This window comes from Petromyzon marinus, chromosome 40, assembly GCF_048934315.1.
Source record: "Petromyzon marinus isolate PM22_M1 ecotype Great Lakes invasive population chromosome 40, UKy_Petmar_22M1.pri1.0, whole genome shotgun sequence".
In the NCBI taxonomy this organism is placed as follows: Eukaryota; Metazoa; Chordata; class Hyperoartia; order Petromyzontiformes; family Petromyzontidae; genus Petromyzon; species Petromyzon marinus.
This window is the reverse complement of record NC_133706.1, coordinates 8,909,862-8,937,531: the sequence shown is the minus strand read 5'-3', so window position 1 is coordinate 8,937,531 and position 27,670 is coordinate 8,909,862. Positions and strand designations below refer to the sequence as shown.

Here is a 27,670-nt window from a genome sequence, read left to right as displayed (position 1 = left end):
TCACGCGATTTTGAACGATTTCTGACCCCCCCCCCCATCGTCACACGGCGTCACAAAATGTCAGACCCCCCCCCCTCAAATATGACGTCACAAAGCTCTGCCCCCCCCCCCAAAATAAAACATGCTTCAAATCGCTTTAAACCATTGTCACTGTAGTGCGTATTTAATGTGGCGCTGCACTCTGATGTTGTAGGAGAAAACATTTATTAAAAAGTCTATTTAATTAAGTAGAACGTGTTGTCTAAATTTATTTATAGTTGCGCATTTTGATGTGACGTCACATTTCTCAACACCCCCCCTCCCTCGTCACACATCGTCACAAATGTCTGACACCCCACTCCCCCCCCCCAGGTGCGTGACGTCATTTATGGACGGCACCTTACGTGACAACCCTTACTAGTTGGCTGTTTCGGGTGGTGGCCGGTTTTAACGACACTTTTATATATTTACGCGATCTAACCCCCCCAAAAAACCTCTATTATGGATACCACGCAGCTTTTTGGTTTGTTTTAAATGTACGCTGGGTTTTATACGATGCGACCGAGAGCTCACACTGGCAATCCTGCCAATGGGGGCCTAAATTCTGTATTCGCATTCGGAATTAAAGCCAAGCAGAAGCAATGGTCCTTGGCGGCAGACCGGCTCCGTCGTTCGTTGGAGCACAGGCAAGCGCGATATATATCTGGGACAGCAAACACACACACACACACTTGCGCAGGGAGGGAGGGAGGGAGAGGACTGACAGGTTTTTGAACACCGAAGCTTTGAACCCCGCGCCCTTGGTCTCAGAAATCAATCGCTGGGCGAAATATTGCGCTAACCCAGCACAGCCTTGAGACTTTCCATCAATATCGGCCAATTGGGCCAACAGATACTGAGCGAGGTCGCGAGGAACCCGATCGGAATGGAAGCAGCTGTCCTCTCTGACCGCCAAAACCCGCGGTGGACCACATTTAATGGATTGTTAAGGAAATTGATTGTTAAACTACAACTTTTTTTTTAAAAAAATCAAGCCGTCTATTCATTGATCAGTGGTACAGCCTGCCGCTTGCGGAAGATGGTCGACAAAGTTTTTTTTTATTTGGGGGGGGGGGGTGGGGAGGCGGGGGTGGGGGGGGATCAAACTGCACGCAGGATCACAATCATCAATCTGTCCGTCAATATTCAACGGCGACATCGCCTTCCCTTCCCTTCGTGGCACGCGATTCCCGAAAAGCACCGAGGGCCACGTGACGCACGCACGCCCGCACGCGCAACTTCAGGCTGAGTGCAATTTCACGTTGTTGTTGTTTTTTGTTGTTGTTGTTGTTGTTGTTGTCGTAACATTCTGAAATGTACGAGCAGAGTCGGTGCCGGATGCCTTGGCGCACCGCCATCGTGGTAACCCCGCGTTCAATTGCCGCCCCACGCGCATCACAACGCAGCAACTGGTGACTGCATTTTGCCCGCGCCTCCTCAATCGAAGGCTGTCACTGGGGAGACAAAGGCAGCCGGGAGTTGCATGGTGCAGGCCCGCATTAGCCTCGGAGTGCCGAGTTAAATTTGACAGGTGCTCGTTGAGCATATAGAAATGCTGGATTTTGTCTTTTACTTAGTTTGGTTTGTACAGCTGAGATGCAAGAATACAATACATGTTGCATGCATAAAGCTTATTATTGCAGAATGGCTCTGGATGGACCCTGCAAGTCTTTCTGTGCCCATCCTCCTGCAGTCCACCTACCCCATATCGGTAGAGCCACATCACAGCGTCACACAGGAGTTTAAATTACACAATGTTGTCAGACCCCCCCCCCCCTCCCCCCATTGCCTTATGGATTTGTCCCAATTGAATTGATCACCTACTTAATTTTCCACAATTTATATGCGTTTTACATTAATAATTAAGCCAGCCACGGCTGGGTAATCGCCTACATCGCAGCACATTAACTCTACCTTTGCCACAAAATGAGAACGCATCCTGAATGCTGTGATAACATACGTCGATATACATATACACCGCTGTCCGAGCGCGTTCCTGGCATCGACAGGAAGCAAATTGTGAGTTTTACGGATGAAAAGCAAACGCACGGGAATAACACGGAGCAGCCGGAAGGCCAACACCAAATCAGACACGTGGCTACGAGCGTGCGGTGTGGCACGCGGGTGCAGCCTCGTCGGGTGAGCAAAAACGCAAGACGCGTCACGTCTGTTATGTCACGTCTGTCACGTCACGTCTATCACGTCACGTCTATCACGTCACGTCTGTCATGTCACGCTGTCATGTCACGTCTGTCGAACCCGCAAGCGTCACGCGGTGGTGGCTTTGGCGCAGCGCGACGACGCAGCGACGTCGCGTCACAAACGGGCACCGCCGCATCGATCTGACGTCACGCGAGAAGACACGTTTGCAAAAAAAAACATGGGGGAGAGGAAACGATGCTGACGACGATGATAATGGTACAACATAAACAGGTAGTTTACGTTCGCAGCTGCCCTGACCTTGTTTTCGCCAAGGTGAGTGCAGTAATCAAGAGGGCGATCCTGAGCTGCTGCGTCCGCAGCGCGACGGGGGCTGGGGCAAGGGGGTGGTGGTGGTGGTGGTGGAGGGCTGGCGGGAGACATGCTCTAACAGAGACATGCTCTAACAAACACGTGCTTTCCGGCGATTTCAGATTTCATATTAAAGCGATCAATCATGACGCGAGTCACACGACGCGTAACGAACGAACGCTTGGCGCACAACGCGCACAACGCGCACGTGGCGAGACGCCGGCGCCTTGCAGGATGCGCGACGGTCCTCGTGCCCAAGGAACAAAGCATGCCACACGACGCGCGCGCTCGCACGCGCGCACGGGCGCACGCGCGCACCGATTATTCATCACTGTGCAGGCAGCGCACGCAAAACCGACGAATGGGAGACACTGGAAACGTGCATGCAGAGGCAAGGGCGAGACCAATCTTGGGAGGCAGCGGTTCGATCCGCTCCGCGATGCCGCGATGAAGGATCAGTTCGCCTCGGCTGGACTCCTCCGCTCGGTCCTCTCGGCCAGAATTCTTTGCCCGAGATTTGCACCACTCCTACGTTCACATTAGGGAAGGGATCTCCCCGGACAAAATCGCCAGCGGGCAATTGTTGCCACGTGAATGATGTCCTTTGACCAAATCGCCCACAATGCGCCCGATCTCGTCAGATCTCGGAAGCTAAGGCAGCGTTGAACCTGCACGGTGCTTGGACGGGCGACCACCGTGCACAGCTGACAACAGCGCCACGCATTCAAGATGTGTTGCACAGACCCGCTGATGCGTTCGTGAAAACAGGGAGGGAGCATCGATGTTGCTCGTCAAGTCTTTCAAAAATGGTGGGGTTTTTTCTCCGGGTACTCCGGTTTCAATCCCGCAATGCCACATATCCGACGAACAGGTATTGACCAAATATCGCAATGCAAGGGGCCCCCTCCTTGTGTGAAAGAGCATCTCGGGAGACTCCGTGATGGGCCCTTCTCAATAACTCAACGACTCTTTGCTGAATTTGTTTAGCTTTTAACCCCGCGACGATCGGAGCGTGGGTGCCAACGTGAATCGGAGCGGACAGAACTGTCTCCCTCAAGCGCCGGCCTCGACACCGAGCCGCCGAAGTGACAAGGACAGAGTTCACATCTAGGGCACAGTGCACACGACACGATACATTATTTCAAGTAGGAAAGCGTAAACAGGCAGGGACATTAAAACAAACAACCAACACGCAATGTACTAATAATCAGGACTCGTAAACGCGTTACTCGAGTTGAGCGAGAAGACACAAATGAACTAAAAACGTTGGTTGATGAACTGAGCAAGAACGTGAATGATTTATGAGCTCTGATTATCCATGAAATGTGTGGTGACGTAAAAACACCGTGGGCGGACATTTCCCTAAGTTTACATTTATAATGGGAAGCAAAGGAGCATGTTTCAATAAAAAAAAAGTCTTATGTAACCAACCCCATGGCGCATTTATTTAGTTTTGTAAATCAGCAGAGCTTCCGATGGTGCATTCAAATCCCACGCAGTATCAGCTTAACATTCTCCACATTGTCATTATCATCATCCCACTGGGATTAGGATAATGAGTACCAGCTGGTGAGGCTGTGCCACTTGGTGGGATATCAACAGTAGCTGTCCTATGGGTGACATGGTCTCGTGTCATAGAAATGTGAAAAATGACTCGCTTAGAACCATTAAGCAGAGTCGAAAGCTCGTTTCATGGATACTCAGTTGGTCAATGAGACATTTTGAGATAAACTATTTTTTTTTAAACAAAAGACAATTCTTATTCAAGTGAGCAGGGCACCAACACTGTGGTCCAACAATTTCGATTGGTCTGTTAACCCATCTAAGGGGACATGTTGTATGTGACCTGCTAAAGATTGCGTGTAGCAAGTCAACCAAACTGAAATCAAAGAGCTGAAAGATGCCACATTAAGTGCAAACCCAAATGTAATGCGATGGTTATTGAGCAGTCACCATCAACTAACTCAGGACAGCCACTGCATTGCGCGCTTTCAGATGCGTTTCTGCGGCCGTCTGGAATGCTCTTCCTTCCGATATTCGGAAGCCACTGGAGCTGTGTACTTTGAAAACATCATATAGATTGAAAGCGAATTTCTTTAGAACTGCTTTTTTGTGTTTAGTTTGTTGTCCTTCCCTTGCACCTCCGCATACCTCGGTTGGCTACGTACGGTGCGTGAGAAGTTCAACATACATACACAACTACACTTGAGACATCGGTTAAATCGCAGGCCGCTGAAATCCAGATTTAAACCGATGATCCCAGCAGTTTTCTGCTTGAGCGTTTCGGACTCCTGAACCATGCGTCCACCTTGTGGGGTAAGATGTAATGCAACGGAATAAAGTGAACAACAACAACAACAACAAAAAACACGGACACAAAAAAAACACACGACCGTGCGGTTGAATAAACAAAACCTGTATCAGACGTAAATCAAAGACTTCAAACGGAGGTCGCTGCTGCTTGCTGATGTGGCGACGACAAGTTGTATACAGCGGGGAATGAGTTTTGATGCTGTGGAACATACACAACGCGTCACTCGATGAGCCACAGATCTCGAAAGAGTCACATCGAGGCCCAGGGGTATCGTGGGCTCTCTAACAAAGCTTCGGGGGCAACGTCGGGGCGTCAGCACACCGAACTAAAACAGAGACACTGTAATGCTCAATAACCCAAATGCGTTGTCCAGAATGCAGCATGAACAGGCAAACCTATTTACAAATCACGACGACCGGCTAAGATACATTGTGAATATCATTCGCTTTTTTTTCGTATACATTTATATTCGTTTCTTCACGCGCGAGGCATAGCAGATTAAGGATTGTTATTTTTTTTTCTTTCCCGACGGCCACACGTTACACGGCAAAACAAACAAACACAAACTCGCGCGCAGCATTATACGACGACGGGGCAGGGCAGCAGTCAACTGTGACACGGCGACGCACCACGTGCGCCTTCTTCTTCTTCTTCACAGAACCGACCGTAACTGTTTCCGAATCGCACATTTTTCGTTTCTTTTGGCAGGAGATCTTTCCCTCCTCTCCCTCTTCACTCGAGGGGAGAGGCGGCCCCCCTCCCCCCACCTCCCACCCCGCTGTGTGGCTCTCGTCACGCTCGTAGGCTCGGAACCCCGCTGATAAAAGAGCACACGTGCCGGAGGGACTTTGTAATTATGAAACGGGCAATAGCGCCGAATAAAATGTTGAGACCCGAAGGGCGCCGCACAAAGTAGGTCACTGGTTTCGCATGCCGGTGGTGCGCTCTCGGCTTTCTCTCTCTCGGCTTTCTCTCTCTCTCTCTCTGTGCTCGGGTTTTTTTTTTGCGAATGATTTGGTTGATCCCGGCCAAAATGCGTTGCCAAAAATATGCGCACGCGTTGCGCGCGCTCTCCTGTTGTCATGTAAGCAACAACAAAAAAACTTAGAACATTAGTCGATTTAGCACCACGGCCTTTAAAGGGATAAAAGGATGCGATAGGTGACGCGGCCAACGGTACTTCGTCATTCTGTAAAGATGATCGAGAGGCCAGAAGAGATGGAGTGGACAATAAGAGTCGGAGACTACGATTTTAACGCCATGGGGACCATGGTGAGAATTCAGATGTTTAAATGGTTCCCAGATGAACAAGCCTTTAAATTGGCAAATTAATAGTTAGCTACGAGTAAGAGGCACACTCTTCGGTAATCAAATACGTAACAACTAAATAAACTCATTTGTATTAAAAGTTTAATTATACAATTTTAGTGGCGCGTTGCATCGTGGGTAGAACAGCTGCAGGGAGTTTCATTGAACGATTGTATACTTTTCCTTTTAGGGCCACGGTGTAATTTTAGGGCCACGGTGTAAAAACGAAAGTGTGGGGCTTTTGTTATTTGTGCACCGTTGCCAATGCATGCAGTATCACCAAATGATTTATGTCATATTAGGAGGGATCTCCGTGGACAAAACTGCCACCGGGCAACGCTTGCCACGTGAATGATGGCCGATGACCAAATCACCCCGAATTCTCCCAACCTCGTCAGATCTCCGAAGCTAAGCAGGTTGGAGCCTGGACAATGCTTGGATGGGCGACCACCGTGTACAGCTGCGCACAAACACCACGCATTAAACAGATGTTGCTGACCGCTGCAGGACTATGTGTTGTACCGTACTATGCTCCAAAGTCTATGCGCAATGCCTTCGCCAATTGCTGCTCTAATTAAATTAAAACGAAAACGTGGAACGTAAAAATGACCACATTTTCATGAAAATAAATAGACTTAAACCGCGATTTAAATGTCTGTGTTATTTTTACACTGTTGTTGACAAACATATCTCATGGTGGTTGTTAAGGGAGGCCTCCCCCAACTCACAGCTTTGGCCACGGGGGTGGGGGAAAGGTACCCCCTGCACCCCATGCTAGTTCCGCTACTGCTGCGAAGTCACCGTCAGATGAAAATGCGGATGTAAAAAAACCTAATGGTGCGAAGGGGGGGGGGGCACCTGTAGTTAAGTGTCAATGCTCCTGGTGGATTTTCTCCCCCACCACCCCTACCACACAAACACATGACACAGCAGAGCATCTCGCAAATTGGATTTTCCAAAAGAGAGAAGAGAGAGTCTTGTGAGAGTCGCGGTTGAGCAGGAATGGGACGCGTGGACATCGACACACCGCGATCGCTGTCACGTACAACGTCTCCGCTCACAACGACGAGAGAAAATATTTAAAAAAAGAGTCTTTGGTCAAAAAATTTAGAGACCGGTACAGTTACGATTGCAACGAAGTGAGAGAGAGACAGCGAGAGTGACTGACTCCTTCGCCCAGAGTTGTATCGTGCACTCACAAACCATGGTGGTTGTGATGGAGATAAATAAAATACCCCCCCAAGTAACTCTCGCCTTGCATAATTATAATTCCCAACAGAACCCATCTTTCAATTGACATGTAATATTCAGAGGGGAATAGGTGCAGCCCTGATGGATTCTCGCTCACGCCACACTTAACCCCCCTACCCCAAACCCAAACCACACGCTCGACCTGCCGATGGTATTCACTTTGTGACGAACCCAGTTGTTCTGTACCGCTGGGTGGATAGAGGGAGAGGTGCGGGGGGGGGGGGAGGCGGAGGAGGAGAGGGGGGGGACAGTTTCAACCGCCGCGCCAGGAGATCGAACCGACGACCTTTCAATTGCGAGTCCCGGTGTGCGATTGCTATCACACCACGGCAGACATCGTATTACTTGTGTTACTATTTGGCAAAAAAGTTGCATTAAAAAAAAACAGATACTCCCCCACCCACCCACCCCACAACAATGGCAATGCAAAAAACAGTGGTACGGTATAACCAATCACAAACATATGTTGATAAAAACTGGCCTCTGCAATACTGGTAATTAGTAAAACATTAAACAGTTTAGTGCATTATATTGCATCTTCTTCACTCGTACAAATAAAAGAATAATACGTCTTATTTCTGGGATTTGATTCAAATAAAAATGTACACCCACACAAATATCACTCTCGTATTCCATACAGATTATTTGGCTGCATCTGCGGACTGCTGCCATTGGCTCATTCATGAAATGTCCGTTGAGTAACAGGAAGCTGATTGACTGCCAACTGTCGTTAGAAATTCAAACTGCACCCCACTGGTAGCCAATCACCAACCTAAACGCCACAAAAAATGGGCCAATGGAACATGCGCCAATCAGCCCACGAGACGCCACAACAAATGGGCCAATGGGGCATGCACCAATGAGCCCACGAGACACCACAACAAATGGGCCAATGGGGCATGCGCCAATCAGCCCACGAGACGTCACAACAAATGGGCCAATGGGGCATGCGCCAATCAGCCCACGAGACGTCACAACAAATGGGCCAATGGGGCATGCGCCAATCAGCCCACGAGACGTCACAACAAATGGGCCAATGGGGCATGCACCAATCAGCCCACGAGACGCCACAACAAATGGGCCAATGGGGCATGCACCAATGAGCCCACGAGACGCCACAACAAATGGGCCAATGGGGCATGCACCAATCAGCCCACGAGACACCACAACAAATGGGCCAATGGGGCATGCACCAATCAGCCCACGAGACGCCACAACAAATGGGCCAATGGGGCATGCACCAATGAGCCCACGAGACGCCACAACAAATGGGCCAATGGGCTATGCGCTTTGAAAATTCTCCAAACGCAACTTTAACTAATGTGGCAATCGTGCCTATAACCCTCCTAATGGTTTACTGGCTCAGAAGAATGTTAGAAAATAAACCCCCCCCCCCCCCCAAAAAAAAAATAGTCTTGCAAATGTAAATATGCTTTCATATACAGTCTTTTTTTTTACAAAATTGTATAAGCTGTATACGCGGTATAACGTCGCATATCCGACCATCAACATAACCGCCCTGACCCAATTTAAACCGCGCAATCCCATTGCGGCATCCGTTGCACGCTGCAAATGCCATTCCCTGTAGACGTTCACAAATCCATACCTTGCGCAGCAAAAATCCGCGGCCATGCGTCCGTGACCCCGCGCACATTCGCCCACTTCTAAAAAGCACGGTCAACCAACGTTTTCTTACTTCTTTGTCCACTAACCGATTTGAGCGCGGTGGCGTTAACTGTCGTTGTATATACATGTTCACATGTCTGCGCTAGGCGGGAGTCGGATGCGTGACGCCGTACCGTAACGTTTCCTCAGCAAGTTATTCTGTCGACGACACACAATCAAGTACACTTTTAAAATGGAAGACTAATTTAAAGTCATTGGTTATTGACCCTACTGAATCATTAAATACTTTTTACAACGTTTTCATCCAATAAATTACTTTTATATAATGTATGTGTGTGTATATATTGATGTATATTTTTGCACGAATAAATCAGCTGATGAACACCGGACAGGCCGCTGCCCCCTGTCAAATAGAGCAGAGGGGGTAGGAGGGGTTCTCGGCTCTGTGGACGGTGATATTTTATTAAAAGTGTTGACATTTTTCAACGCTAAACAAAATCGTATAAATATTGTATTTACGCAGCACATGTGCACGCGTGCTGCATTAACAGTATAAATACGGGTTCATTATTTATTTCTGGCTTCATTTATTAATTATCACTTGGCTAAAGCGCTAAATCTCGTTTTATACATAAATACTGATTACGTGTGCAGGTGCGTGTGTATATATATGTGAGCCGCTTTGGTGAACTTATGCAATGCATACCGGACTAATACAAATTATGGGGGTAGTTTAACTCGCGCTGTCGCTGGGATGAAAGTAGTATCTCAATGTTTCAGGCAACTGGCCTTCTTCAGGACGTACTGAGGTTTTAAAGTGACCGCACAACGCAAGTTGGTCACCGTGTCTGGCTGAAGGACGAATCCCTAGGACCGAATTTCACTTCAGGGGTTGTTGGCCTGCATCCTTCACCTGAGAATTCAGGCCCAGTGTAAATGCATCGCAAAAAATACGTCGTGACGATCGATTGCTTGTACGTGGCAGAAATATGTCAACTTCCCGTCGAAATGTTAATTGTATGGTAGAACCCCTCTGAACGACCACCCGTGTTAACGACTAATCGCTGAACGATGGGCCTCCTTAGAGGCCAATGTGTAGTGTACAGTAGAGTGTAGTGTATAGTAGTGTATAGTGTATAGTAGTGTAGTGTATAGTGTAGTGTATAGCAGTGTAGTGTATAGTGTAGTGTATAGTAGTGTATAGTAGTGTAGTGTATAGTAGTGTATAGTAGTGTATAGTGTATAGTAGTGTAGTGTATAATAGTGTATAGTAGTGTATAGTGTAGTGTATAGTAGTGTATAGTGTAGTGTATAGTAGTGTATAGTGTCGTGTATAGTAGTGTATAGTAGTGTATAGTGTATTGTAGTGTATTGTGTAGTGTATAGTAGTGTAGTGTATAGTAGTGTATAGTAGTGTAGTGTATAGTAGTGTAGTGTATAGTAGTGTACAGTGTAGTGTATAGTAGTGTAGTGTATAGTGTAGTGTATAGTGTAGTGTATAGTGTAGTGTATAGTAGTGTAGTGTATAGAGTAGTGTATAGTAGTGTAGTGTATAGTAGTGTGGTGTATAGTAGTGTAGTGTATAGTGTAGTGTATAGTAGTGTGGTGTATAGTAGTGTAGTGTATAGTGTAGTGTATAGTAGTGTAGTGTATAGTAGTGCAAAGTGTAGTGTATAGTAGTGTATAGTGTAGTGTATGGTAGTGTAGTGCCTCCATAGAGCCCAAAGCGTTCACTTACCGACCATCCCCCTTTTAACGGCGAGCTGCTGTAGGTACAGCAAATATTAATTAATGTATTGATTAACCACGTTTCTTTTAATATTACGTGTTTATGATGTTGTCGGTATCTTCACGTATTAATATACATTTTTGAAATATTCTAAAAGTTTTTTTGGCTGAAAAAGGGGTAACTTTCGATGGTGTCAGAACGAATTAAGCCTTTAACGTGTATTTCCTATACTCGCTTAACGGCCAAATCACTTAACGACCGGCTTCGTGGAACCGATTACCGTCGTTAAGAGGAGGAGGAGGAGGGCTTCTACTGTGTCAGCGACGCCTCCGCGACCGCTGGCGCTCGCGAGCCTTTTTTCTCTTGATAAGTAAAAAAAAACTAAAACCATTCGCCACGTTCGCACGAAGCCTCGCTTCTCGAAAAAGCAGCAGCCCCGGCTCGTGCGACAGCAGCGACGAGCCTCTTGGGAAATCACGGAAAGCAAAGCAAAAAGACGTGCCTAAGTCGCTCCCCCTCAAAACTCGAGTTCGGCTTTGGGTTGCGCTCAAAAGTCGACTCGAGTGGATGAGGTCAGTCTCACCGAGGGGCCAATGAGAACTCAGAGGTTGAACGATACCAAAGGTATCCCAGGATATAATGACGGAGGAAGATCGTCTCGGTGAAGTTTGCGGTTGTGTGAGACACTGAGATGCCACGGTAAAAACAAAACTCTAGTAATTAATTTTTTTTTACAATAAATCTGTGCAATGTGTCTACATCAGGCATGCATGCCGTAATTAATTGACCGCAATTAATTCTTACGCCCACGATACGTGTGTAAGAACCTATGAAATGGGTTTACCGTTCATTGAAAGTTGGATTCTAATTATTTGCAAATAAGAATGATTCGCAATTAGAGAATGGAGCGCACAGAACTGCACATAAAAGACAAAATAAACGGCAATTAACCCTCACGAGTTTTCCAAAATTAGGCAAACAAGAAGTCAATCCTCGAATGAATTCGCGACGCTGATTCGTGATAATTCAGGGGGGGGGGGAATCGCTGGGCGAAGTGGAGGCGTTGGGTTAATCTTTACACGCCTAGCGCTTACAGCTTATAACCACTGTGTTTCTGTTACATACCACATACAGAACAACGCGCACACAGCCACACACCGCGGCTATGCACCAAGTCACCACCGAGTCCTGGAGTGGCCTGAATGTCGGTCCAGGCTTTGCCGTGGCCACATAGGCCATAGGGTTAACAACGAGGCCCTCATGCTATCGTAGCCTCTTCCCCGGATGCCATGGACATTCTTGCTACTCTCCTGGACTTATTGTTGAATGCCCAAGCGAATGTTAGCCGGAAAAAAAAATCTCCTTATCTTAATTAGAACCAACAATCTTCACGGCTCTGCGGGACACGTTTAACAAAAGGCTCCTTCAGGCACCCAACAGATTCACGATTTTGTGCCGACCCGAAATAAACGGAGATCCTGATCTTAATTTGGACGAGCGCTCTGTTACACCGTGCGAGACCTGTCTACCAATCATCAGGTTCGTGCAGCCATGCAGTGGCTTCATTTGTACTTGAACGGTTGGAAAGTGTTTGCAAATACGGACGCCAGACTGTGGTGCCGGGTTTCGCGAGGACTGGAATGGGGGACACCCCCATGGTCAGGTGGGGGTATCCCCCATGTGTGTAGCTGTCACTGGCAGCCTCTGTCAGATCGATTTGAATTGGGTTCCCGGGATGATTTTTAATCTTCTTTATCCCATTCAATCCCCGATCGAGCTATCGGCATCAACGAGACAAAGTGCGTATTCAGATCTCGCGCAGAGCAGTGCATCTCCGTGATTAAGTCAAGTAACCCAAATGGTAATCGGCAGACTCATCGATTACTTTAATAATGGAATACCCCAGCACCCCCCCCCCCAAACAAAAAAAAACCCTAAGATTGTTATCGTTAAGTACAGTTGACACTGCATCTTTACTAAACAATTTATTTGAGCAGGTAAGGCCCACTCTGCTATATTGCTCTTTTTTCAGAAGCCACCTGGTCACAAATGATTCCCAAACGAAGTGGCTTATCATGTGGAAATTTATAGCAGCCAAATACTCTAAATGCGTGATGTTCATTAAAACATTTTGGGGGGGAAAAATCCGCACGACCACGGGGAGGACATTCAAACTCCAAATATACAGCAGGCGTCAGGGTCGGGATCGAACCTACGAACCTTCTGCATACCAGGCGAGGTAGTTAACATCTCGCCACCGCGACGGCCTTTAACCCCAGCCTGGCCCACTCCGCTGTCACCCGACGGCACACCTTCAGAACCGGTGACGACACCGCCACCCATGGACGGGCCGGCCATGGGGGCCACCTTGCGCAACAACCGAGGGCCCGATGAGGAAAAGGGGTGGGGGACGCCCCGCGCTCCGCGATGACATCGTCACATCATCTAGATGGATAAACCTTCCTGGCCAAAGCAATGACATCGCTCCCCACGACGCCGCCGTAGTTACGTGCGACGTCGTCACGTTGCCCGGAGGGGGTGGTGGGGGTGGGGGGGGGTTGATGGTCCCTGCGTGGGTGTCAGTCCGCAGCCGCCACCACCGTCTCCGCGACGAGCGTGCAGCGGTGAATCCGATCCACGACCGATTCCACCGGAGGTAGCGGCAGCGGCGGCGGCGTGAGTTGGGGGGGGCGGGGGGGGAGGTGGGGACGTCGTCAAATGGTGATGGGGCAGGACAGGACCTGCAACTCGAGCAGGACGCTGAGCACCAGGAAGACGAAGTAGAGCAGGAACATGGAGAGGCCGAGCAGCTTGCTCATGCGCCAGCGGCACGCGGCGATGGTGCCGATGACCAGCACCAGCATCATGAAGAGCAGCAGGATGGCGCAGAAGAGGCCGTTGCTGCTGACGGTGACGGGCGCCAGCCCGTTGATCATCGAAAAGAGGAGCCACGGCAGGGGAAGGCTGTGGGAGGCACGGAGGGGGGGGGGCGGGGGGGGGCGTGGGTTTGTGCACGCAGACACGCACACGCGTGCACGTTTTGGAAAAGGAAACATGTGTTTTGATGTTGTTGCTAATTTTGATCGTGTTTGCTCGTCGCCGCGTGACTTTCTGTTCTCGAGTTATAAGCGGAATGACCGAGAAACAAAGACGTCTGTCCATGAGACGGTAGCGGTAGGGTTGGCGATGTACAAAACAAAGACGTCTGTCCATGAGACGGTAGCGGTAGGGTTGGCGATGTACAAAACAAAGACGTCTGTCCATGAGACGGTAGCGGTAGGGTTGACGATGTACAAACACTTTTTTTATCGTGCGCAATTTTAATTTTTATAAACTTGATAAAGCGGCAGTGATCGACTTTGAAAATCAATCTGTGGTAAAATAGTACGAAAGAAATCGGCATCTTACCTCGTGAATTAGGGTCAGCGATTATATTACGCAGCAGTACGACGATGATGATGATGCTGATGATGGTAATGACGACGACAATGATGATGATGATGATGGTAATTGGCCTCACCCGACGGTGATGTCGAAGATGTTGCTACCGACCGAGCTGGACACTGCCATGTCCCCCAGGCCCTTGCGAGCGACGATCACGCTGGTGATGAGGTCAGGGATGGACGTCCCCGCAGCCAGGATCGTCAGCCCCATGATCTCCTCCGTGATGCCAATTGTCTCACCGACCTGGTCACAGCAGCAAGGGGGTGGGGGTGGCGACGTGGGTAGACACAACGAGACATGGGTGGTGGGGGGGGGGGACATGGGAAGACATTTGGGAACATGAGACACGCGGAGTGCAGAAACGTGGGGAGACATGTGGAGGCACGGTGATACACAAGGAGGGAGAGACATGGGGTGACAGGGAGAGACATGGGGAGACACAGGGAGACATGGAAAGATGCAGAGAGAAACCGGGAGGCATGGGGATACACGGGGAGACATGGTGAGACAGAAGGTTAGAGACACACGCATTAGCAGTGGGAACTCAAATTCAAACCCAGGATCTCAGCAGTGCTGGGTTCTGACCCCTGACCTCTAAGCCAAACTGAATATGAACCTTATGGCGGGACCCCGGGATCCCAGAAGACCCCAGCTCTCGCATAAACTGCGTTGCGATGTCATTTTATGTCTGTTGAAGGCGAGCGATACGGAAATCTATTTTTCTCGACGAGCTCTACACGATGTGCTAATGAAAGTTTGAAAGTTTTGTTTCTCCTGCGCATTCGTCAAATCGCAGCGAGGACGACAAGACAACAGAATGACCTGCGCCAGGCAGGTCGCGACGTTTATGTGCGCGGTGGGACGGAGTCGCCAAAAATTAATGCCGTGGTTGTAATTGTCGTGGGTTTGGCGAATCAGACATTTGTGAATTCAGAACACCTCAAAATTCACAACGGCTAGAAAACCTACATTTCATTAATTTAGTTTTTTTTATATATATATAAAAGGTGCTTAAATTAATATTTAGTCCCTTTAAAATGAGCAATTAATCATTAATAAAGTACCTGACACCTCCACCCCATTTGCATTACACTTGGCACAGATCATTAATCAATGAACAAACCCAACGGGCTCGGTCTCGAAGGAATGGCTTCCCTGATGATGTGATAAATTGTTACCATTCAGGGTCTCGTATGTGATTCGAAAATATATTTTAAAAAATGTTATTCTGGTGACTATAGCGGCCTCTAGTAGCTGCAGCGGTCACGTGAACCAATTTAATACAATTTATATATCAAATTTTTACAAATATGGATTCCTTACGCGAATAATTTACATCTATCCAGGAATTAATTTATCGCTGAATATTTGCCTGGTCACTGGTACAGACAGGAGCAGGTGGCATGTGACCAGTATTCACCACATCCATAGCGCGAGGTATATACTTGATGTGGTGTGCCGGGTCGCTGACCCAGACATCCCTGGCTAAAGCAATGCAGCACCAGGGCAAAACAATACGATGTGGGTTTAACACAGCTTCTAAAATTAGACCTGCAACTATTTGGACACATATGGAGGATGGACAACAGGAAAATGTAAAGTGTGTTGTTTGGAAAAAATGGAAAGAATCTTAAAGAGAAGAAAGGCCTCATCGAGAATGCTTTGACGGCGACACGGGAGATCGGTGCCAGAAAGACGCACGCCACTGCCTGAGCGTATTGGCACAAGGCAGAGGAAAGTGGAAACAAATGACGAATGTGCAGTGGACACCTACGGGGCTATCTACCCATGGACCGTGATGATGATGATGATGAAATTCCACTTCATCTCAAGACGAAATTGTCCACTGTAGAGAAAGAGTGGGCATATTTAATGTATGGAGAGAAAAAAAATCCCAGGGGGGGGGGGGGAGTCAGTCAGAGGCAGGGACAAATCTAAACTCTACAGCTTGAAATTTAACAGAGGGCAGGGTTGTCGACAGTACGGATGGCTGGGGGAACATTATTTAATGCAGTAGCGTGGCCAGCCGCACGCCTCCAATTATCAGGGTTTTGGCGACGTACGGTGCCAAAGAAGTTCAACATCCATACACGACTACACTTGAGAACTCGGTTAAATCGCTAAGGTGGCTGAAGTCCATATTTAAACTGAGGATCCCAGCAGTACCACTTGAGTGTCTCGGCCACCTGTGCTATGCCTCCACTCCGTAAGGCAGGGGTGGGGAACCTTTTTTTTCTGCCAAGCGCCATTTGGATATTTGTAGCATCATTCGCGGGCCATAGAAAAGTGATCAACTTAAAAATTAGCCGGTTACATTTGGTCAAACATGTAATTAACTCACCCATAATGCGATGGCTGGACCTGCTTCCCTTTGGCGAGGCGTGTGATGATGTTAGCCGGTATTGATGATGTTGCTGCTACTCGCAGCTGCTTTTCCAGGTTTGCTCCTAGATTTATTGAATTTCGAGTCCCGCCTGCGGTTGCCTTGGCAGGGCCAGAGACCCAAATGACTCCGCGGGGCCTTACACGGCCCGCGGGCCGGACGTTCCCCCACCCCTGCCGTAAGGTAAATTGTAATGCAATGGAACTAAGTGAAAAATGCACGGACGGAGAAATAGAATGAATTTTATCTTATCAAGGATTTTATAGAGCGCTTTTGTCAAGGCTTTTGTCAAAGCGCCGTACAAGAATAACAAAATATGTACATTAGTTATTGGCTGATGGTGGGGGGGGGGGGGGGAGGGATGCGGTTTGAGTGTTGGGCACGGGAAGGTATGGAAGGAAGGGGGATGAGGTTCAGAAGGGGTAAGGATGGTGAAGGTTTTCAGGACGAGAACAGCAACAAGTAGAGGGATACGCTATTGAAAAAAAAGTCTTAAGGGAGGCACTAAAGATGGTGTTAGTGAAGTTGCGTGTTTGATGTGGAGCGGGAGTTTATTCCAGTGGAGGGAGAAGGAGCGGAAACGTGACTGGGCACACGGAGGGGGAATAAGTTAAATAAATAGACGCACGACCGCACGTCCATCAGCAGAGTGTGCAGAGTGTGTCACGCTGCCTGCGACGTCACGGGTTGCTCACCTGGTGGGCCCACCACACCATCAGGTAGGAGAACATGGCGATCCAGAGGATGGATCCAAAGAAGGCGATGATGAAGAACTTTTTGGCTTCCTGAATCGCACAGGGGGGGGGAGGGGGGGGAGACGCCGTGGTCGGCACACCTCGCTGTCCACGCGGGATAATAAACACTAAACCACAACAACAACACCACCACCACCACCGCCACGATCAGCCCACTCCCCTCAGTGGTCTAGCGACGAAATTATCAGCTCAGGCGGTGCGGCAATCGGTCAGGTGGGGGCCTCAATATTCGTTTCGTCTCGCACGGTGGCACCGAGGCTATTTGGCAGGGTGCTTCAAAAACATGTTAGCACTTAGGTGGGACTATCGTTAATGGAAAAAGAACAGAAAGTACACTGTAACGTGATAATAAATGTACGTTAATAGCTTCAGCAAGTTAAAGAGCCTCCACTTGTTCGCCATCGTTGTCAACACGTGGCCTGGAATCATCTCCAGGTGGTCTCCAGAGCCCGGAGACAGCAATACATTTCTTGCGTTTTTTTTTGCTAATTCTCGGAAGTGTTCACGTTTTTTTGAAGCACCCTGTATATCGCGGCTCCTCTTGCCTAATAACATCGCTACACACGTCTGTGTTCCTTTACACTAGTTTTTGAAAACAAATCTCATGGTGTTTGTTAAGGGGGCCCCAACTCGGAGGGGCGGGCAAGGAAGCCACCCACTGCCCCCACGCTCGTTACGCTCCTGCCTCCCCCCTTACAGCCTGAACAGACTGTTGGGGCAAGTGCTGTTAGCGAGTAGCACCTATGAAGGCCGACACGGCGCACGAGAGGGGTGGGTGGCCAGCACCACGCCCGGCCGACTTTCTCTCCACAGTGCTGATGTTTAGACGCCACAACAGGTACTAATTTAAGGCTGAGTCGACCTAGGGGAGGCCCATGACCGGTTCAGATAATCGTCACTGGTGGTGGCCGTGAGCGGGAATCGAACTCGGGTAGTTGCCGTTATAGTGTTAGTGTAGCTAACCGCTATAGTGTAGCTAACCGCAACACAACCACTATACCGGCAACACACACACACACAGACACACATGTTAATCTATATAGATACGCAGTGGGTTCACTGAGTATATAGATACACGAGTCGACCGAGGGGAGGCCCAGGAATGGTTCAAATATTTGCCACTGTTAATGGTCGTGAGCTGGAATCGAACTCGGCTTGCCGGGTTTGAAGCGCAGACCGCTGAGCACTGCACCACCGCTCCCCACAAGACTCTACAGCAGTGTTCATCACTAATTTTATAGTGGGGGGGCCACTTTCGCCGATGAGACATCATCAGTGCGAAGGCCACGCCACACCATTTGAAACCATTGGGGGTATGACAGCAGCACGGTGATGACGAGGGAGTGTTTTTCACTCTTTGTGTATCGTCAGAGGGCCGCACTAAAGGCCACCAGGGGTCACCAGTGGCCCGCGGGCCTTGCAATGAAGAACACCGCTCTACAGGCATGCACAACAAGGCAAAGATCCTCCGTGTAGCCTGTAACAGACTGTCGGGGCAAGTGCTGTTAGCGAGCACCTATGAAGGCCGGAACGATACACGACGGGGTGGGTGGCCAGCACCGCGCCCGACCGCCTTTGTCTCCCCAGTGACGATGTTTACACACCACACCAGGTACTCATTGGAGGCTGAGTCGACCTAGGGGAGGCCCGGGACCGGTTGAGACAATCGTCGTTGGCGTTGGCCGTGAGCGAGGAATCGAACCGGGCCCGCCGGGTTCGTAGCGCAGCGCGGCGCTAACCGCTCCACCGCCGCTCCCCCGCACCGCACGCGTTCCCCCACCGGCTTGCGGACGTCGGGCAGCGTGGCCCAGAGGGGCAGCACGATGGGCAGCAGGAGGAGATAGGAGAGACGCTTCCTCCACGTTGACGGCCACTTGAGGCTCATGGGAATCTCGGAGTCCTCCTCCTCCTCCTCCTCTGCGCCCAGAGCCCCGTCCGCCTTGCGGCGACTCAGGGTGCCCACCTCCGAAGCCGCCGGCTGCTGGGACATGGCCACTGTGATTGTCACTGTCGTCATCGCCTAAGTCAGCAGCAGCAGCGGCAGCGGCAGCAGCGCCACCAATAATCGGCCAATTATCAAACATCATCACGACATTGTCGCAGTCATCGTCATCGTTAATGATCAACACGTCATCATCATCATCATCGGGATAGCCATAGTCATCATCAGTAGTGGACACAGTATCAACAGCAGCATGAGCTACAGTAAGCAAAACCATTATCATCGGCACTGGTATCTTCATCGGCAGCAGCATTATTATCCATGGCATCATGATCAGCGACAGCAGGACCAGAACATTCGTTATCATCAACAGCAGTCGCGCCACGTGCACTTGCGCGCTTCCTATCGGCGTCGCGATCAGCCCCTTCGGGCGACTCACAGCTTAGCGCCACGGCACGTGGATTTTTCATGTTTGTTGTTTGTGTTGCTGGTGACTTTGTGTGTTTCGTATCGGAATCGCCTCCAGTGCTGTTGCTGCTGGCGGCAATAAAAAGTTGTTTAAAAAGTTTCCCTCTCTCACTCACTCTCTCTCTCTCACTATCTCTCCCTCTCTCTCCCGTCTCACCTCCTCTCTCATTCTCTCTCTCACCTCCTCTCTCATTCTCTCTCTCACCTCCTCTCCCATTCTCTCACTCTCTCACTCTCACTCACTCTCTCTCACTCTCTATTTTTTCCTTTTTTTTACGATCAGAGGAAACAAGAAGATGCTCGGTGTAGTCGGCACTTTGCTTCGTTCATCATTTCGTTTTTTTTAATGCTTTGCTTTATGTAACCCCCCCCCCCCCCCTTTTTAAATGAAAGATTTAACAAAATATTTCTCGCTCTGCTCTCCTTACCCTTTCCCTCTCTTTCTACCCCCCTCTCTGCCCCCCCTCTTTCTCTACCCCCCTCTCTTCCTACTCCATGTGGCTCTCCCTCGCGCTCTCTCTCTCTTGTTCTCTCACTCTCTCTCTGGCTCTCACTCTCTTCTTTTATTAAACTACGACAAGTGCTGCATCTGCACGCAGCCTTTCTAGCAGTCCATCTGCCACCGAGCACACGGCCTCCTCCAGCGCCCACTGCTCCTTGAAGGCCGGCACGGCGTGGGTCAGCCGCGCATGGCGGAACTCCAGCACACACACCCTGGCTCCGACCAGAGCGCGGAAGATGGCCCAGGCTGCTGGCCGGACGTTTCCCCTCCAGGGCCACCTTCCTCGCCCTGTATATGGCGAGCTTGGCGTAGCCGACAAGCACGTTGACCAGCCCCTACAGATGTTGGGGTCCGTCGCCCTTCAAGTATCAAAAGATGAGGACCATCGGGGAGAAGTGGAGGCTGAACCTTAGGAAGATGTTTCTCAGGACCTTGAACAACGAGTCCAGGCTCTTGCACTCCACGTATTGGTGCGCCACCGTCTCCACTTTACCGCAGAACCGGCACTCCGGGGACGTATCGGTGAAGCGCGCCAGGGAGGCGTTGGTGGTGACGGTGCCGTGGGCGATGCTCCAGCTGAGGTCGCCGCTCACCCCCACTCTCTCTCACTCCCATCACCTCCTCTCTCATTCTCTCTCTCTCTCTCACTCTCTCTCCGAGGAGGAGGAGGAGGAGGGGCAGCGCACCTGCCCGTCAGCGGCCAGGACGGTGCCTCCGTTGGTCTTGTCGTCGGCGGCGGCGGCGTTCACCTCCCCGTCCTTCAGCGCCTTGGCCGTCGCCTCCGGGGCTCCGCTGCAGCCATCTGGCAGCCGAAGTTTTGGGCAGAGCGCAAGCCAGATTACCAATCACCGGAGCGACGGACCCGAAATGCGGATTACCGGCCGCAGTCTGTGCTCCTTCGACGCGGCAGGAGTTGCCTTCCTGAAGAACACCGCTTAACGGAAACATCGCGTTGTCATACATATTTTGCAATATGGGGTGAGGGCGCAGTCCTCGACAAGGCGTGAGATGCGCACGCACGCCGGACAAAGGCCGAGGCGCGTCGGTAGCGTCGAGAAGCATCCAGCAGCATCCCAACGCCTCGTGCGACGCTACGCCGAGGCGGCCGCACGACCGCTTGTTCCTACTCGCGCGACGTAGCTGCGTTCGCTCGATCGCGTTATATCCAATTCGCGTCATGAAAGCACGTGGCGTTGTAGTAGAACAGAATCTGAGGTGTGTAATTTAGTTGCCGCTTACAAGTGTGGGACGATTACATTGCAGGTGTCCCTCGCTCTGCGCGGTAGAGGATGCGTTCCAAAAAGAAATGGGCGCACAAAGCGAAATCGCGAAGCGTGGACCTGACAGTCACCCGACCAAACAATACCCGTGGCTAAGAATTGAGCACAGCTTGTTGGACACGTGCCCTGCTACAGAGAATCGTTTTGCCACGTGACAACAGAACGAATATTTACGTTCATCAAAGCTGGAATTTTGGCCAAAATAAGTGCAAAACCACATTATAAAAACGGGGTCGCAGTTGCAATCGTTTGGTGATCCTGGCTGAGACCACACAATTCAAGTAAGTGGGCACCACCGCCTCTCTCGAATGAACTGCACTGCAGAAGCAACACTGAATGTGCTGCACGTGCCCAGCGATGACGGGCCAACGCCAGACCTGGCCTCGTGGGAAACGCTGCTGCGTAGATCCCACGAGAGATCGTCTTGTTCATGAAAAATAAAATGACCGATGAAGCCACCGCCACCGCGATTGCATTCCAGTCTCTCGTTTAAAGAACACCCAAAGCGTTTCGTTAAATTGGTTCCTGCTTGGGTGAGGTCATCGCGCACAAAATTAGTGCGCAGTAAAACCCCTCCGCCACCCGACACAGCCGATTTTATAAAAAAAAATGTCACGGGAATCAAACGTGAGCAATTGAATCACAGAACAAAGGCCAGGCTTTACCCTTGAAGATGTTCAATCACTAAATAGACACCTATAGCAAGACGTAAAGTCTGCATTAACCGCACGTGCTTGTTATAAAAACTTTCAAACAAACATGGCTCTGATAATAATAAATGCAGTGTCCTTGAAACCGATTGTCTTACACCAGAGACATACGCCTTTATATGGCCTTGTCTCACCGGTGTTAGACCAGAGAACGCCAAAAGGCGAACTTGCACAAAGGCAGTGCTGACATTAAAGCATGAACAGCAGCTTGGGTTAAGCAGTCGTATCTATTTAATGTTTGAACATCTAAACACCGTTCTCTTGCCGGTAAGGGTAGAGCCTATTTTTTATTTTATTATTATTATAGAGAAAAATTATTCACCATCTTAATACTACTGTTGTTGTCTTGGAAGAGTAATCTCAAGACATTTAAATGAAGAGCGTTAAAAGATCAGAAGTGGATTTTCGCAGGCCCCTAGAAGTGGAGCATGGAGCCGCCACCAAAAACGACAAAAATCAATAAAGGTTTTTTTTGGGTTAGATCGAGCAAATATAAATGTGTCGTCAACTCACCACCACCCGACACAGACAATTATTAAGTTTTGCTAAGTAAACAAAAAGGGACAATTAGTTATTGCTTCAGCACACCGTTGTGTTGGAGAGTAAACTCAACATGTACAACTTTACAAGACAGAGGAGAAGGCTGGGAGAGGAGAGAGAGGATGAGGAGAGGAGAGAGGGGAGGAGAGAGGATGAGAGGAGAGAGAGGATGCGGAGAGAGGAGAAAGAGGGGGAGAGAAGAGAGAGGAAGAGGAGAGAGTGAGAGAGAGAGGAGGCAGAGAGGAGAGAGGAGGAAAAGAGGAGAGAGGAGAGTAGAGAGAGGAGGAGTAGAGAGGGGAGGAGGAGGAGGAAAAAGAGGAGGGGGAGAGGAGAGAGAGGAGAGAGCGAGCACACACGGAGACAGGAGAGGCAGCAGAAGACGCCGTGCCTCCTCGTACCGGCCGTGGCCATGCAGGTCTGTGCGGGGGAGAACGCCGCTTCGGACGTCTGGTAGAGCTGCTCCTGCAGGTGAGCTGTCAAGGAGACGCAACGTCCACCAGGTTCATGGCTAAGCCGCCGCCGCCGCCGCCGCTGCTGCTGCTGCTGCGAACGTTTGAAAGTCTACTTCTAAAACTCGGTGAGGAGTTTGAGATCGACGCAGCGGATAAGCGAACATTTTTTTGTAATGGTTGAGCAGACTTCTGCAAACACGACCGCGAAGCTCAGGGTCAACAGAGAGCGACAGTTTCTGAGCTCGCTTCCCCCAGTCAACTCTGCCTCGGTCCCTTTCCCCTGCGCTTTCAAATCTCTCCACAACTTTCCTTCTCATCCCTCGTACCCAGTGGCGTAACGAGCGGGGGGGGGGGCAGGGGGGTTGTGCCTTGCCCCCCCCCCCACCCCCTCGGTGGCCAAAGCTACTGAGATGGGGGACACGTCGACAACCACCATGAGATTTGTTTTCAACAACAGCGTCAAAGAAACAAAAACATGATTGAAAACGCCATTTAATTCGTTTTGTAATGTTAAAATGCTTTCACTTACGTTCCACGCTTTATTTTAATGGTAATCAGAGCGGTCGCGTTTGGCTTCCGCGAAATTTGCTCCAATGAAATATTGGGTGCCCCACCGTGACGAATGGCGCACCACACCGGGGCTGCTAATTGTCGTGACTACGCCACAGCTCCTGTCTTCGGATTTCCCCATTCACTGGCTTCCTTCCCTCCCCTTCCCCTTTGCCCGCTCCCTCCCGTTCCCTCCGGCTCCCCCAGGCTCCCCACGCCGACCCTGCGCTCAGGAGACGTTCTTTACACTCTGGGGGCGCGTGGCCGAATGTGAGTTGACGTTTTAGTTTTCGTCGTCAGCCAACTATCGTAAACCCAGCGCTGCGCAGTTATCATCCCCACGTAGATGTTTACGGTACCACCGATTAGCGCGGTTGCCTACGTGTGCTGCGAAAGATGCTCAACACACATGCAAACGTCGAATCTTGACTTAACGCTTTCGTGACTGCAGGAATTCATATTCTTTGGGTCTTTCGGTAAAGTCACGTGGGTAGGTTCAAAGAAAATAACAAAAAACTACGACGTTTCGATCGCAACACAAGCGATCGTCATCAGGATGATTATTTGAACCTACCCACGTGACTTTACCGAAAGACCCAAAGAATAAGACGTCGAGTCCTCTTGTCAATCCACTGCTGGACAGAGAGGGCAGCCGTGTAATCGTCATACCGGGTGAGTGTCAATTCCCGGTGCATGTGGCCGCATCTCACCGTCGTTCTTACCTTCTTTTGTGATCGTTTCGTAGAACTTCTGGTTGGATCCGACTCCGTGAATCTCTGAAAAGGACGCACCGGAGTTTCCAATCATCCCGCTGAGAATCCTTGTCGGCGGAGGGACCGACCATGTCCAGGTCACATGGGCACACGGATCACTTAATCCCATACTCAGCCACAGCTCGGTATCACTCAGGGGGTCTACCTTGCGGTCATTACTTAACACGCTAAAGCATCAACCACAAACCAACACTCTCTAGCCCAGGAAACGTGGACACTGGGGTCAGAAAACGGAAGCAAAATCTGATCAGCGTGCTAAGAAGCAGAGAGAAATTGCACGCTTGGACTTTACAATGAGCGACATGGAGAGAAAGACGTGGAGCAGAGAACGATAAATTGCTGCATGAGGGAATCCCCAGGCCACGTGAGTCATTGATGGTTATTTGACCATACTTCACCACGCTGGGCAGTCCGGGTTGAGAGAGTGCGGGGGGAGAACGGATGCTGGGGGCATAGACGTACAGTACAACATTTGATTTTGCTGTACGTTTTAATAACAGTCGATGTGATCTCTCTAAGCTGCGTACATCCTCTAATCCACGTGTTCCTCGTTCCGTCTCTCAATATAATTCCCAGCGTGCGTCTCTATTGATGTTTCATGCAAATCCGTAGAATTGTCCGGGTGGCTCAGCCGGTGGAAGGGAACAGCTCGCGAGTTGAATGTTGCGAGTTCAAATCCTGGTTGGGTTTGGGTGGGGTGGGGGGCGAAGTTGATTCAGCCCATCATCCCTCCGGGGTCAATAAAATGAAAAGTACCACTTTGTAGGGAAGTCACGAGTGGAAGTCCTGTGAGTAGACTCGCCCTCCCCCCCCTCCCCGCCATAGCAATGAGAAACCGCTGGCTCGCTAGGGCCGTCGACAGGACACGGGCAGGGCCCCCAGTGCTCACTCGAGCAGGAAATAACTCTGACTCGTGAAATCGGGTAACATCGAGAAGAAAAAAAAATTGAAAGTTCTGCGCGCTTATGAAATTTTCAGGCCTCTCCTCGGGGCGACCTTTGTGCCATAATAAAAAAATAAATATAAACTATATATACTATTGAGTCTTTCGGTCAAGTCACGTCAATAAAATAATAATAGATCACGACGTTACGATCGCAACACAAGCAATCGTCTTCAGGTGAGAGAGACTTGACCAGAAGAACCCAAAAAGAGCAGGAAATCCTACTTGATTTGGTGCTTTCGTGACTATCTCTGTGTGTCTCTGTGTTATCTCTCTCTCTCTCTCTGCTTATGTGCCCGTCGATGTGTCTCCGGTTCTGTGTTTTATCTCTCTCTTAAATTTAGCAATCTTTGGAAGAACGTTAAATCAACCAGGTAGGGTGTTGACTGTTATGTTAACCGACTATCTGTGTTGTATTCCATCATATTTCTAAGTTCACTAGGTTTGTTTTCTCTTTCATTTGCACCTGATGATGATTGCTTGTGTTGCAATCGAAACGTCGTGTGCTAATATTGAATTTATTATTTTCTCTTTCTACGTGACTTTACCGAAAGAACCAAAGGTCATGAATTCCTGCAGTCACGAAAGCTTTAAATCAAGATTTAAACGCGAAACTATTTCTACTTTATCGGGCAAGGCCCACTGAGCCATGTAGCTCTTTTTCAGAAGCGACCTGGCCATCACAAATGATCGCTCAACCGAAGTGGCTTGTCATCACGTGGAAATATATCGCAGCCAAATACTCTAAAATGCACATTGATTCTAAATGTGGAGGGGAAAACCGGATGGATCCGGATAAAAAGCCACGTGACCACGGGAGAGACAGAGAGAGAATTGCCCGATGATGCTGGAAGTATTTACCAGCGAAACGTCGTACTCAAACTGTAAATGTGGATTAACTCTTCAACACACCGGTGGGCTGAAGTAGTGAATTATTTGTCTTTGTCAACGTGACACTTTTTTTTGCTGATTGGCCGTGTCGGGTGGTGGAGGGTTACGACACATTTATAAATAAACGCGATCTAACCCAAGAACCTTTATTATGAATAATATTGGTCGCGAAAGCCTACGTGTTAAACTGAGAGAGAGAGAGAACACGCAAACTACACAAATACAGATGCCAGCGTTGAGATCGAACCCACGACCTCCCGTATACCAGGCGAGGGAGATAACATCCCCGCGTCACCGAGGGGGGTGACAACAGGGGCGATCTCGTCGTGGCGGTATCGGTCGCTCACCTTCGCCCAGCGGCTCCAGCGAGTAGATCATGAGCTGGAAGAGGCTGTTCCTCATGATCTTGCTCGCGCGAGTCGGCGGCGCCCGCTCCCCCACGCCGCGCACCGCCTTTGTGGCCCGGTCGGAACCCGCGACCTGGGCACGAGGGCAGACACCGCGTAGGGACAGAGACGGCGACGGCGGAGGGAGGAGAGACGACAGAGAGACAGAGGGACAGAGAGACAGAGGGAGAGAGACAGAGACAGGGGGAGAGAGACGACAGATTGGGGAGAGACAGAGACAGAGAGACAGAGCGAGAGAGACGACAGTTTGGGGGAGAGACGACAGAGAGACAGAGGGAGAGATACAGAGACAGAGCGACAGAGGGAGAGAGACGACAGAGAGACAGAGACAGAGGGAGAGAGACAGAGACAGGGGGAGAGAGACGACAGATTGAGAGAGAGACGACAGAGAGAAAGAGGGAGAGAAACAGAGACAGAGGGAGAGAGACAGAGACAGGGGGAGAGAGACAGAGGGAGAGAGACAGAGACAGGGGGAGAGAGACGACAGATTGAGAGAGAGACGGCAGAGAGACAGAGGGACAGAGACAGAGAGACAGAGAAGGAGGGAGAGAGACAGAGACAGGGGGAGAGAGACGACAGATTGAGAGAGAGGACGACAAAGAGACAGAGGGAGAGATACAGAGACAGAGAGACAGAGGGAGAGAGACAGAGAGACAGAGGGAGAGAGACGACAGTTTGGGGGAGAGACGACAGAGAGACAGAGGGAGAGATACAGAGACAGAGGGAGAGAGACGACAGAGAGACAGAGGGAGAGATACAATGACAGACAGAGGGAGAGAGACGACAGAGAGACGGAGGGAGAGAGACAGGACAGGGGGAGAGAGACGACAGTTTGGGAGAGAGACGACAGAGAGACAGATCGAGAGAGACGACA

General features: G+C 49.9%; 1 protein-coding gene across 1 annotated transcript in view; it reads right to left on the bottom strand.

Moving 5' to 3' along the window:
* Positions 1-4,929: 4,929 nt before the first annotated feature.
* Positions 4,930-27,670, bottom strand: part of LOC116950601 (sodium/potassium/calcium exchanger 2-like) — a 61,779-nt gene continuing 39,038 nt past the window's right edge. Inside the window, exons 5-12 of the mRNA XM_032968506.2 lie at positions 26,737-26,869; positions 24,505-24,558; positions 23,180-23,254; positions 20,938-21,053; positions 19,120-19,320; positions 17,280-17,369; positions 14,278-14,444; positions 4,930-13,721 (exon numbers count right to left, since the gene is read on the bottom strand). Of these exons, the coding sequence (XP_032824397.2) occupies positions 13,472-13,721; positions 14,278-14,444; positions 17,280-17,369; positions 19,120-19,320; positions 20,938-21,053; positions 23,180-23,254; positions 24,505-24,558; positions 26,737-26,869 (1,086 nt within the window). The 3' untranslated portion in view covers positions 4,930-13,471. The remainder of the gene's footprint in view (positions 13,722-14,277; positions 14,445-17,279; positions 17,370-19,119; positions 19,321-20,937; positions 21,054-23,179; positions 23,255-24,504; positions 24,559-26,736; positions 26,870-27,670) is intronic.